The sequence below is a fragment of the Coptis chinensis genome, chromosome 3, assembly GCF_015680905.1.
Source record: "Coptis chinensis isolate HL-2020 chromosome 3, ASM1568090v1, whole genome shotgun sequence".
NCBI classification, from domain to species: Eukaryota; Viridiplantae; Streptophyta; class Magnoliopsida; order Ranunculales; family Ranunculaceae; genus Coptis; species Coptis chinensis.
In genome coordinates, this window is record NC_141458.1 from 12,295,442 (window position 1) to 12,308,959 (window position 13,518).

At 37.0% G+C, this 13,518-nt stretch overlaps 1 protein-coding gene across 11 annotated transcripts in view; it reads left to right on the forward strand.

Annotated features, from left to right (window-relative positions):
- LOC147507974 (uncharacterized) overlaps nucleotides 1-13,499 on the forward strand; it is a 32,623-nt gene extending 19,124 nt beyond the window's left edge. For 4 of the 11 annotated variants that reach the window (XR_015217851.1, XR_015217858.1, XR_015217852.1 and 1 more), the window contains 6 exons: nucleotides 287-348; nucleotides 4,506-4,569; nucleotides 7,929-7,977; nucleotides 8,061-10,468; nucleotides 10,648-11,428; nucleotides 12,091-13,499. Coding sequence is in view for 1 of the 11 variants with exons in the window: in XM_086600605.1 (XP_086456731.1) it covers nucleotides 7,929-7,977; nucleotides 8,061-8,125; nucleotides 8,554-8,707; nucleotides 10,347-10,468 (390 nt within the window). In the remaining 10 variants the exon portion in view is untranslated. The other 7 variants (XR_015217849.1, XR_015217850.1, XR_015217857.1 and 4 more) reach the window with 7 other exon arrangements.
- The last annotated feature ends 19 nt before the right edge of the window (nucleotides 13,500-13,518 follow it).

Consider the following 13,518-nt stretch of genomic DNA (forward strand, 5'->3'; position numbering starts at 1 on the left):
AGACAAGTGGCTGTCGCTGTCAGTTATATTTGTTTTAATGGCCCTTTCCGTTGTTTGACGTCTCATTAGACTGTCCTTCTCTTAGTATACTTATTTGGTGCATATATTATATATGAAGCAAGCATCATATTATCATAGTATTTAAAAATTGAGAAATTTGGTCAGCATTTAATTTTAAAAAAAATGCTGCATTTAGGTTGAGGTGTTCAAGCTTCAATTAGTCTGATTCGTTGTAAAAATCTAATAGTTTATGACTCACAGTTTACTTTTTGGCCTTCTTCACCAGGACTTACCGAATTTCTCTTTTCGTCACACATGAGGTTTTGAGTTTAAAGATGCCCCAGATTGGTGAGAAGCTACTATTTACTGTTTCAACAAGTCAAGTTGAGCTGCTTCAGTATGGGTTTCTTTTTCAACCAATCCCAATTAATTTTCTAATTATTCCCTTAAGAGTGTGTTATGATTATCCTTTCGACTGCTCTAGCAGAAACAAAATTAATAAATAAACCAGTAGAAAGAGAAAACACCTCAAAACCTCTGGTTCTGATTACGAACAGTGACCTTTAGTTTGTTCAATTTACGAGCAAATACTGCTATAAAACCATTTTTTTAATAATTTAGATAACATTCTTCTATGTTGGATATATCTTCTGGAGAAGATCTTCCCGGATCTCAGCAATTAAACAACCCACTTTTCTAGTGTTCCTGATGACTTTATCTATTTCTCAAGTTTGGTTACACAATTGCACCTTAACTGTGATGCACAAGCCAAACCAGTGCAAATGATGTAAGCAGTATGTAAAGTAAGTTTTTTGTTTAGCTTGCTAGGTCTTATTGACATACATTCCACAAATTCTCTGAAATAGGAAAATAAAAACATCTATAATAGGTGGGAATGTTGCAGGAACTGATGATCTTGTTTGAAAGTATCCAGGTCTTATTTCCTCCTCATTTGGTAAGGGGGTTCTTAATGGATGCCCAGTGATTATTGGAGTTAGCCCCTCAGGTTTGTTTTGAGCTGAGCTCAACGGAGTTATTTGATCCCTTCGTGCAAACCAACAACTCAACAAATGTTATTTGAAGATTGAAATTGACAAATTAGAAATGAAATACAATTTCCTTGTGTATTTCAAAACATTTTTGGACGAGTATGCAAAGCATAACCCTTAAGCAGCAAGAAGAAGAATTTTGTGAATAGGATGCACAAAACTGTGAACTTGTGATGATTTTAAACTTAGAGAGAATTCTACCGACCTTCATTTGTGTGATTTTAAGTTTTTAACTGCCAACACATAGAGAGATAGCCTTGTCTGAATGCCATCTACAGCTCTCTCACATAGTTGTTGCCTCTGCTGTATGATTTGGGGAAAGCCTAATTGTATACATGGGAAAGTAGAGTCTTGAGTCTCGACACCCCATTTCTAAGTAGGCAGCCCCATAAAGAAGTTTCTCAGCTTTAGCATCACCGTGGATGAACAGTCTCACATCTCCCAGACTTTTTAACACAGTTGGTGACCAGAAAGAACAACCCTCTTCTGAAAATTGCTTACAAAATGCTAACAAACAAAAAATTTACATAGAAACCTTCACCGTGATAAAATATACTTCTTCCTGCCTTTTACCAACTAGTGTCTCTTCTTCAGGATCTTCCTTGTGAGCAATTTCTTGATTCTTCCCATGCTCTAATTTGACAGAACCCTTCCCTTGTTCTATATAATTTGTCATGTAGCTCCCATGAATATGTAACATAACCTTTTCGTAAATGTATTGAATTTGACTTTTATATTTCTTTTCTTGCTCGAAAAAATAGAAATTATTGTAAGTTTATATTAAATTGTGTTTCCATTTCACAAGAACAATGCTAGTAGCCTAGTACACTAGATCTTAGGCAAGGAATCAACTTAGTTATTCTTATCAAACTGATTAAGGGGGTGGGGAATGGAGTGTTTAAGGGAGTTCGAGGTAAAGAGTGTAAGAGACCTACCTTCTCAAATATATTAGCAATTGCTGTGGGTACATGCAAACCTTCAACTGTGTCACAATTCCTATATATTACCATTACTATGGCTTTTGGGGCAGGAAGTGTAATCCTTCCTCATATCTGTATACCTGTATGAACACAAATGCATACATGAAAATTTTGAAAGAACAAAAGGAAGAATTAGACTGCAATGAGTATGTCAAAATCTATTGAGTTTACAATGGGCATAGTTATCCTCTCGACCATCCTTCTGGCCAAAAGAAGCGTCCAGTACTTGGTGGAGGGAGAAATCCTTATATACAATATCTTTCAATCATCCCTGCTAAGCCCACTAACTCATCCATGAGTCAGTCTCATCTCAAACTCATTTGTGTTGTGTCTTTGATTGACAAAGAAAATTCCTTCCACAACTGTTTCTTTGGTAGTGATGTCTTTCTTCTTTGAGGACGTAGGTTGGAGCAAACTCTTTTAGACTTTTGCTGGGCACAACTACAGTTCTTGTGGTATGGTCTTCGTTCTATCTCCATATCAAACATGGATATGCTTCTGTTGTAGATGCTTTGAAGTAGTGCTCCTGTGGCTTCAGTTTCCATTCTCTCACTTCCACACTCAAGATAATGTGTATGTTTCGATTACAATTTACAAGGGAGGGTGTGTGTTGTATGTGCAAATGTGAGTATGTATTGATGCTCCTTGGAAGTTGCTTGTGTTTAAATAGGAAGGCAGGACTTCTCTTTTTAACAAGTTGATGTCTCCAAGGACTGTGTAATCGTTGAGTACTAAGCTATGGAATCAGAGCAGTATGTTGTATTTGACTATTCAGTACATTGTCCTTCCATTGACGAAACTAAAGAAAGAAAGGAGTGGAGTGAAGAAATATAATAATACTTTAATAAATGTTGCAACGAGAGAGAAAGAACTTAGTTTCCTATTAGGAAATTTGGTGGGGTTCCTTTACTTATTTAATTTCTTGTAGGGAGTGGAGATCGCTAGGTTTGCCTCTAACTGAACGTTTTCGTGTTATCCGAAATATAGTGTTTTGTTGAACTGACCCCATCACTAAGTACTTTCTGTTTTCGATTGTTCATGGTATAACCTAGGTCATTGTTCTATCCGTCTTCAGTTTGGTATGCACGATACCATACCAAAATCACTCTGTTAACAAGTTTAATCAATTTTAAATGGTAACTCATGATGCGAGTGCTTGATATCCCAGTCCTTTTTTTACATGTTATATCCAGGTCAAAGATGGTATTGTGTATATATGTGTGTGCGTGTGACTGCCATTGACACTTGAGAGTTATTATATATATGCAGTTGTTTTAGGTCCGTCTTGAGCTGATTTCTGTTTACAAGGGGACAGAAAATGCAACAAGGGGTTCCCTGGGGGTTTATCTTTTCATTAAGCCAAAGTGTAATTTGTGATTCCTTCCTGAAGAAATAAAAAATAGAAGTCACTTGTATCTCATCGTAAACTTTTTGTGTGAGAAGTCTTCATGGAGTCGATCAGGGAAAGAATTAAAATTCTCTCTTAGATGGAAATGCAAAAGACCTTCTGGAGACTATGCAGATCATAAGCATTATAAGGAAGTGGAAGAGTTTTGGAATAGTTATACAAACTTATCAAATTCTTGCAGCTTTTGCAATGATTGAAAATTAGAGAACATCCACCTACCTTCTTTTCTGTGATTTCCACTGCCAACGTACAAAGCTGACGTTGTCTTAAGTATAGACCACGTTTCTGCTTCTGATCTTTTGCACTGAACTAGGAAGGGGCAATATGACATGGGGAATGTACAAGGTACGCAGGTTACTGGAGCCTTGACTTCCCATTGCCACCTTAAGATCTTAAGGAACCTACTATCTACCGAGTGTGTATGGAACTGCCAGCTCTTGAAGAGAACAGACTATCTGCTAATATATCTGTATGGAACTCCTTGTTAAACTTGTTGCCAGTGAAGAAGTTTTTTCAGCATTAATTTCATGTTTACCTTGTTATTTCATTAATTGTTGCCAGTGAAAGAGCAAAATTTGCATCGTTCGCACTTTAACCAAGGTTATGAACGGAAAGAACAACACTTTAGCAGTTTAGCCAACATTGCTTACAACATGCTAAGAAACAAAGATCTGCCTAGAAATCATCACCTTGTATACTTTTTCTCGCTTTCTACTATCTAGTGTCTTTCTCCTTATGATCTTGCTTGTTAGCATTTTCTTGATTCTTCCCATGCTCCTATACATAAAATATTTCCCCTATACTATACACTTTGTCATTTAGCTCCCATGAATTAATAACAATATTTTCCACTTGGATAAATGTACGCATTATTTTATTGCTGTCTAAAAAATTAAAAAGTAAGATCAGTTTACTTATACTATATTGAGCTTCCATTTGACATAAACAATGCTACTGAGTTTATTAATCTCAAACTCAGGTTGAGTAGCTAATTGAATCGTGAATCACTCAGGTGAGCTGAAACTGAGTTTAAGTCACCTTGATTTTTTATCCTTTTTCTTGTAACAGATCAAAATAATGTGAACAATGCAGCGTAGAAGAGGATAAGGGATCTGGTGATGAAGGATCTGAGGTAAAGAGACCTACCTTCTCATCCAACTTATCTTTACATATGGTAATGTACAAACTTCTGGATGTGTGTCACTTCCTATATGTTATAGGCAGGAAGGTTTAATCCTTCTGACTTTATACCTGTATTAACATAGATGAATATATGACGACATAAAAAAAGCAATGAATAAGATTTAGATTGCAATGGGTATTTCAAAATTCTATTCAATGTACAAAATGGGTACACTCATCCTATAGACCCTTTTAAGTCTGGAGAAGCACCCAATAACTTGTATGGAGGAAGAAAATTTTCTTTGAATACAATATCTTCCAACCATGCCTTCTAAACCTATAGACTCTTTGTGGACTCTCTACGAACCGTTCTGCACAAGTCTGTTGTCTCTATCCTTCTCAAAGCCACCGCTGAAGAAGAAGACTGCGAGGAGAAATGAGTGCCTTCAATCGACAAAGAACATTCCTTCCACAACTGTTTGGTTGGGACTGATATATTTCTTCTTTGACGACATTGGTTGGAGCATATCTTTTTTGACTTGTGCAAGGCACAACTGCAGTTCTTGTGGTATGGTCTTTGTTCTATCTCTAGATTGAACATTGATATGCTTCCATTGTAGATGCTTTGAAGTAGAGCTCCTGTGACTCCAGTCTCCATTCGCTCTCACTGGAACACTAACAGTATTCTGATTGTTTGTGTTAGGAATGTAACAGAGTGTGATATGTCTGTGTATGTGTGTACGTATTGAAGTCCTTTGAAGTTGCTTGTGTTTAAATAGGAAGGCGGGAATGCTCTTTGTGGCAATATTGGTGTATCCAAGGAACGTGTAATCGTCGAGTACTAAGCTATGGAGTGAGAAAAGTCCATTCTCTTGACTATTCAGTATTTTGGCCTTCTATTGACGAAAGTAAAGAGAGAAAAGTGTGTGAAGAATAAAATAAAATAATAGAGGTTGAATACAACTTTGGAATAAAAGTGGGAGAGAGAAAGAAATTGGTATCCTACTTGGGAAATAAACAAAGGGTTGGTACTTGTGAAATTCATTGTAGGGAGGGACAATCACTAGGTTTGCCTCTTAATCAACGTTTGTTTAATTGTCTGGAATTGTAATGTTGTGTTGGATTTTTTACCATGTTGGAGTATATGTGAGACTAAACATCTCAACAGACCACATCACTAAGTACATGCTTGCAGTAATTTTCATGATTCTATCTGACATACAATTGTCCATAATAGCTAAAAGGTGTGCTGTACGTTGCAAGAGTGACTTTTAGATAATTAGTGCACAATAAGCCGTTTCCTAAATTGGTTAGAGATTCATATTGCTATTACATTGTTTTGATGTGTTGCAGCGATTGTGATAATCTGCCTATTAAGTCATGCATAGTGTATCAGGGTTTTCATTGTCTAGTAATATGCTAGTTCTTTACATTGTCAGCTTTGAAAGCAGTTCTGTTGTTCTTGCACCATCCGCTGTTTGCAGTAGTCTAGTTGGGATGATATCCAAGTGGTGGTTCCATAATTTATAGGTGGGTTCTATCAAGGTGTCCTTGTTCTCGTCAAGAATGACTTACTAATAAAAAAAAACGAATTTTTTAAATGGTCACTCGTAAGGTGGTGCTTGATTCCCCAGTCATAATTATTTTCAAAACCCATGATTATTATTCTATGTTACACTGAGACCAATGATTGTCCTCGACAGTTACGTCTGTCAGAAAGGCCGTTATGTGGTTGTCCCATGTCTAATTAGGTTGTCCTTTTCTCAGAAGACACCTTTGACATGTATAATAATATAGTAAGTCGAACATTATAGTATCTCAGAATTAAGAGTTATAAATTAATGTAAAAACTTCTGAATAATTGAATTGTTTTTACTTTTTACTGTTGATCTGATGTGAGAAAATATTTTGAATGAACTACATATTCATGTTACTGCAAACTTCAGACCAAAATATTTTACTAACAGTAGGCAAAATCCTCTAGATACGCCTTACCGAAATCATTCTTTTGAAACCCCGAGGAAACTCGATAGCTGTGAATTTCTCTTTACATTCCTCTTTTGATTGCTCACCTTTTATTCGATGAGAAAATTTAGTGGGGAAAAGTTCTTTTTGGTTTTTTGTTTGTTGCAATAGATAGTCAAAAGGGTCCAAGGTTAGGAACTCCGATAGTTTATAACAAAGCTTAACATACTGATTACTGTTTTCTCCGTTTATGTTTAGGCTACTTGCCAAATTGCTAGTTTGTAACATCCAAGTAGGTCTTGTGTGACCCTGTCTCATTTGGTTTGGGGGAGTCTTAATGGAAGTCCAGATTATTAGAGTTAGTCCATGCTAAAGTAAGTGAATTAAAGCATCAGTTCCATGACATTAGAAGGCAAAGGAAGAGTTTGGGAAGTATGATGCCAAAACTATCAAAGTTCTTCAGCTTGTAAAATGGTGTAAAATTCGATAAGATTCTAAGTACCTATTCTGTAGTTTTAGTTGCCATTACTAAAAGATAAGGGTTTGGATTCCAAGTACAGGTCTCTCTTGCGGCCTTTTTTGTTTTTTTGCATTTGGGCCAGGAAGGGGTTTATCCGTTTATGACAAGTGGAAAGCTGAAGGTGTGCTTGGGATAATATGAAGAGTCTTGACATACCTTAACATCTTAGGCACCTGCCGTTCAGTCTCAAGATTTACCTAGAGCTCAAACCTCAAGATATCAGTAGGTCCTTCAAATTCATGGACAGATGCTTAGGGAGGTATACTCACGCTCAAGAGGCCAGGAATGCCTTTACTTACGTAGTAGCTCAGTTTCATTTCTAAGTGCTAATGCTATATAAGATACAGAATATCTGGATCAGTTACTGGTTCTCAAATAACAGATGACTCTCTGCCAAGTTCTCAAATAACAAACCGCTCGCCTGTGAAGAAGTTTTTAAACTTTGCTATCAACGTGAAATACCAGAGCTTGCATCTTTCGACACTTCAGCTGCGTTCATGAACAGAAAGAACAACACTCTAGCGACTATTGCTTAGAACACGCTAAGAAACATAAATTAGACCTTGAAATGGTCACCATGATAGTCGTACCTTTTCTTGCCTGTTACTATGTAGCGTGTTTTCCTAACAATCTTGCTTGTGAGAATCTTCTTGATTCTTCCCATGCTCCTATTGTATACAAAAATTTTGTATTCTATTCATTTTGTCCTTTAGCTGGCATGAATAAGTGACATCACTTTTTCACTTGGGTAAATATAATGTGTCTTTAGTTAAAGTATTTTGTTTGTTGCATAAAACAAATCAATAGGAATTCTTGTTTACATAACATTAATTACTTCTATTCTGTTGAGCATCTATTTGACAAGAACATTGCTATTGCATTAGATGTTAGGTGAGGACTCAACTGAGTTTACTGCTCTGAGACTCAGGACAGGTAGCTACTCAACTCATGATTCACTGAATTTCACTGAAACTGATTTCTACTCGCCTTGTCTTTGACCCTTTTTCTTGAAACAGACCAAAGTAATGTGGCGAACGTAGCTTGGAAGGGGGTAAGGGATGGAGTGATAGGAAATTGTGAGGTAAAGTGACCTACCTGCTAAGTGCTAAATCAAATGTTCAATTCTAAAGGAACATACGAACCTCCAAATCTGTCTGACATCCTAAATGTGTACCATCAGTATGGATAAGGAGCTGTAAAAAAAATTTCTTCCTCATGACTGTAGACCTGTATGAACTGATGCATGACAGTATAAAAAAGCAGTGAAGAAGTATTGAACTAGCAATGTGTATGTTAAAATTGTATGAAATTTACAAAATGGGTACATTCATCCTTTAGACCATTTTAAGTCTAGAGAAGCACCCAGTAATTGGTGTGGAGGAAGAAATCTATAATTACACAGCATCTTCCAACCATCCTGTTAAACCTATGAACTCTTCCTTGACTCACTTTCAACCATACAACATGGCCCCAGATGTGTTATCTCTATCCTTCTTGACACAACTGCAGATGATGAAGATCGAGATGAATGATGAGTGCCTTCAAGTGACAAGGAGCATTCTTTCCAGAACTGTTTGGTTGGGACGGATATCTGTCTTCTTTGAGGACATAGGTTGGAGCAATTCTTTTTGGAGCTGTGCAGGGCACAAGTGCAGTTCTTGTGGTATGGTCTTCGTTCCATCTCCATATCAAATATTGATATGCTTCCACTGTAGACACATTGAAGTAGTGCTCCTGCAACTCCGGTTTCCATTGTTTGGCACTCGGACACGTACTGTAGTGTGATTGTTTGTGTTAGGAGTGAGCTTGTGTGTTTGTATGTGTGTATGTTTGTATACGTTGGTGTTCCTTCTAAGTTGGCAGTGTTTAAATAGGAAGGCGCGAATGCTCTTGGTGACAATATTGATGTTTTCGAGAAAATGTAATCGTGGAGTTCTAAGTTTGGAATCAGAAAAGTCTGTTGTCGCGACTATTCATTATTTTGGCTTTCATTGACTAAAGTAAAGAGAGAAAGGTAGTGGGGAGAAGAAAATAAAATAATAGAAAGAGGGATGAAACTTAGGAATAAAAGTGGAAGAGAGAAAGAGAGAGAAAAAAAAACTGGTATCCTACTTGGGAAATAAGGAATGGGTTGGTTACTTGTGCAGCTCATTGTAGGGAGTGGCAATCACTAGGTTTGCCTCTTAATAAATGCTTTTGAATTTTTCAGAGTAGTTGTGTTATGTTGGAATTGACCACATCACTAAGTAACATCGTCTGCGCGCAAACGTGGTTGGTTCAAGACTTCAAGTGATAGTGAACCTTAAATCTGGTATGTCGGAAAAGCTTAAAAAAGAGCTAATAGCTGATAGAGTCAAGATAAAAATGCTTGCTGATTTCTCTTGATTGTGGTAATTACTCTGTTAAGTCATACATGTATTGGTCGAGGTATTTGTTATTTTGTCATTGTGTGAGTTTTAAACCTTTTGAGCCTAGTATGCAGTTTCTCAGATCCCCAGTCATGGTGTTGTTGCACCATCCGCTGTATTCTCAATTTCTCAGTAGTCTAGTTAATATCATAACCAAGTGGGCTATCAGTTCTAAAATATATATATGGATGTTTTATGAATATTTGACTATGGCTTTATATAACAGCTACTAATCTTATTTTTAATGGTGAGTCATCTGGTATCCCAGTCCTTTTTACTATATTTAATTACCAAGTAAATATTATTATTTTATCTTACACTGAGACAAGTGATTGTCGTTGGCAGTATGCAAGTTAAAATGGCCGTTATGTGGTCTCATTAGCACGTCCTTTTCTTAGTAGACTCATTTGGTATGTATAATATATTTTTTGCTGAACATTATATTTATTTAAACTCAGTTAGCTATGTAAGAACTCCTTAACAGTTAATTATACAGTAATTGTTGTCTGTTGAACTGGAAAAGTTTTGTAGGAAAACACAGTTGATTAGTATTCTTGCCCCAGCTTGCAGCCCAAAAAGTTTTACTAAATCTGGCAAAATACACCTTGGCAACTGTTTTTTTCCTTTTGAAAGTTGAAACCATGAAAAAACTCTGCATTGAAATTTGTTTTCGCATGGTACTCTGATTCGTGGGAATTCAAAAGTGTACTAAGCACGCTTACTTGTATAATATAGATCACTTCATCTCTATTTCATAAGAAAATGTAGTGAGTAGACTCTCTTGATCACAATAGAGTAGCCAGTTAACTGCAGCAGTTGAGATCTAACAGAATGTTTATAACAGTACTTGTCGTTGATTACGTACTGTTTACTTCTACTCCATTTTATGTTTAGACTACTTGCGTCAGGCTGCCAAACTTGCCAAGCTGCCCTTTTTTAACACCTGCAGAGGTTGTGTTGAAAGCTGCACCAGTTTCTTAGCTAAGGAGCCTTGGTCACTGTATGGATCATTCTAGGTGAGGCTGCCTCATTATGGTTTTCTTTCTTAAACAGTTCTGCTCGTTCTCCGACCTGTAATTTCTTTAAGAGCTTATCATGCTAGCCATTCAATTCCACAAAACCAAAGTAATAAATCAATACAGAGACGGCACAAACTTCTTCCTAATAATGACTAAAATAGCTGGGGATGTTGCAGGAACTTGTGGTCCATTTCTACAGTTTCCATGTCTTGAATGCTCCCGCCTAATTTTGTTTGAAAGGGTATCCCCCTTAAGGTAAGCTATTAAAAGCAATTGGCAGTTTCTTTCTTTCTACACAGCTTTTCATGCAGAGAACGTATGGGGGTAAACAGGGGTGGGGGGAGACAAAGCAACAGGAAGTTCTGTGAGGATATATAATATGTTTCGCATTAAGCGAAAGTGTAATGTATGATTCCTTATTTTACCAAGGAAAAAGTAAATAAAAATTCACTTATAATGTGAAAAACTCTAAAACATTTTTGGAGGAATACACCGATCATAATCCATTAGAAGGAAGAGGAAGAGTTTGGGAGTTGGGATGCAAAAATTGTTAACTTTTTTATATTGTGCAATGTTTTAAAATTGTAAAGTGTTTTACCTACCTATCTCTGGTATATTTCCCATTGCCAAATCACAAATATATATGCTTGTTGAATGCCAAGTACGGCTCTTTCGCAGCTTTTTGGTCTTTTGCAAGTGAGTCGAACAGGGTCTTCTTGACAGGGGGAATCCGCAACCCAAGGTGACTTGGCTTAAAATGAAGAGTATTGACATCCTTCGTATTGCCTCCTTATAATCTTGGCGCCCACCAGTGAGTCTCAGGATTTACTGAGATTACAAATTTGAGAGGATGGGTCTTGAAATCCATTCATAGATGCTTAGGCTTCCTATCCAAGATACCAGGGATGTCCTCGGGAGTTCCATTCTATACAACCTCACCCCATTGACAAATAATCTGTAAGTTACGCCAAGACTGTTTGCCAATATGTGAGTTGCTACACATTGTTAAGCAGTTTTCCCAATAAAAAGTTTCTCAGCATGACTACATCAACGTGAAAGAGCAGAACTTGCTTGTTTCCGTAGTTTAACAGAATTCATGCCAACATTGCTTAGAACATGCTAAGAAACGAAAAATGTACCTTGAAACCATCACCATGATATTATATACTTACTTTTGCCTTTTAGTATCTCGTGTCTTTTCCTCATGATCTTCGTTGTGAGCAGTTCTTTGATTCTTCCGACGATCCTATTATTTAAAGTATTCTTGCCTTTTAGTATCTAGTGTCTTTTCCTCATGATCTTCGTTGTGAGCAGTTTGTTGATTCTTCCGACGATCCTATTATTTAAAGAATCTCTCTCTTGTTTTAATACTGTTTTGTCATTTAGCTCCCATGAGCAAGAGCCGCCGGCCGGACCACTCTAGTTAGTAACATGGTTTTCACTTGGGTAAATGTAATTGATAGAAACAATCCCCATTCACACAATGCTAGGTGAATATTGAACTGAGTTTTCTCTCAAACTCGGTAGCTACGCAACTCATGATTCACTCAACTGAGTTGGACTCACCTTGACTGTTGATCCTTTTCTTGTTACTGACCCAAATAACTTCGCTAATGCAGTTTCGAAGAGGGTGGGGAATGAAGTATCTGAGCGAGTCTGAGGTAAGGTTATCTACCTGCTCAACCAAATCTTCGACTGGCCATGGGAACATATGAACTTCTGAATGTACGTGTCTACTTCCTATGTGTTTGCTTATGGGGCAGAAACTATATTCCTTCCTCATATCTGCGTACCTGTAGGAACATAATGCATAATTCACAATATAAAAGAACAAAGAAGAAGAATTTCGGGGCAATGAGTATGTCAAAATTGTATTGAATTTACAAAAAGGGTAGACTCCTCTAGACCATTTGAAGTCTAGAGAAGTACCCCGTAATTTGTGTGGGAGAGAATCTCTATATATACAATTGTTTCCAACCATCCTTGCTAATCTTAGCTATGAACTCTTCCCGGATTCACTTTCACCCATAAACCGCAAACCGGTTTGTGTTGTCTTTGCCCTTCTCATCGCAACGACACATGTAGAAGATCGAGAGGAGTAATGAGTGCCTTCAGTTGACAAGGAGCATTCCTTCCACAAGTGTTTGGTTGGGACTGTTATCTTTCTTCTGTGAGGACACATATTCGAGCTGTTTTTTTTGGAGTTGTGGAATGCACAAGTGCAGTTTTTGTGGTATGGTCTTCGTTCTATTTCCGAATCAAACATGGATAGGCTTCCATTGTAGACACATTGAAGTAGTGCTCCTGCGACTCCAGTATCCATTATGTTTCACTTGCACCTTGACTGTAATGTAATTGTTTGTTTAGAAAATGTGTAGAAATGTGGGCTTGTATATGTGTATCTGTGTATGTACTTACGTCCTTAGAAGTTGTGTTTAAATAGGAAGGCGGGAATGCTCTTGGTGACAAGTATTGATGTCTCCAAGAAAATATGGTAACCGAGGAGTACTATGTGAGGTTAGAAATGTCCGTGTTCTGAGTGTTGACTATTCTGTATTTTTGGCTCTCCATGAACTAAAAATTAAAGAGAGAAAGCGTACAAAAAAGAACATAGAATAATAGATGTTGGAAAGTAACTCTGGGATAAAAGGGAGGAGAGAGAGAGAAAGAAGTTCGGAAGTTCGGATCCTATTTGGGAGAAAAGAACTGAAAAACAAGAGAAAAAAACGTTGGTAACTTGTGAAAATCACTAGGTCAGTATCTTTATCAACGTGGCTTCTGTATTATTATATGATGAAGTTGTCTGATATTGGGATTGTCTCTTCACTGAGGACTTGCTTTACTATTTGGGCATCCTTTTCTGTGGATTATAGTGATAGTCTTAGGTATGTTTGTATTGTGATTCGAACAGTTGTATAGCAGTTGATTTTATTTTTTGTTTTTTATGTTTTTTGTTAGTTGAATTTGTATTACTTATAAGCTGTTCCTTGCTTCTTGTTTTATGCAAAGAATATAGAATAGATGGCCATTTTTTCAGTCACTCAGAG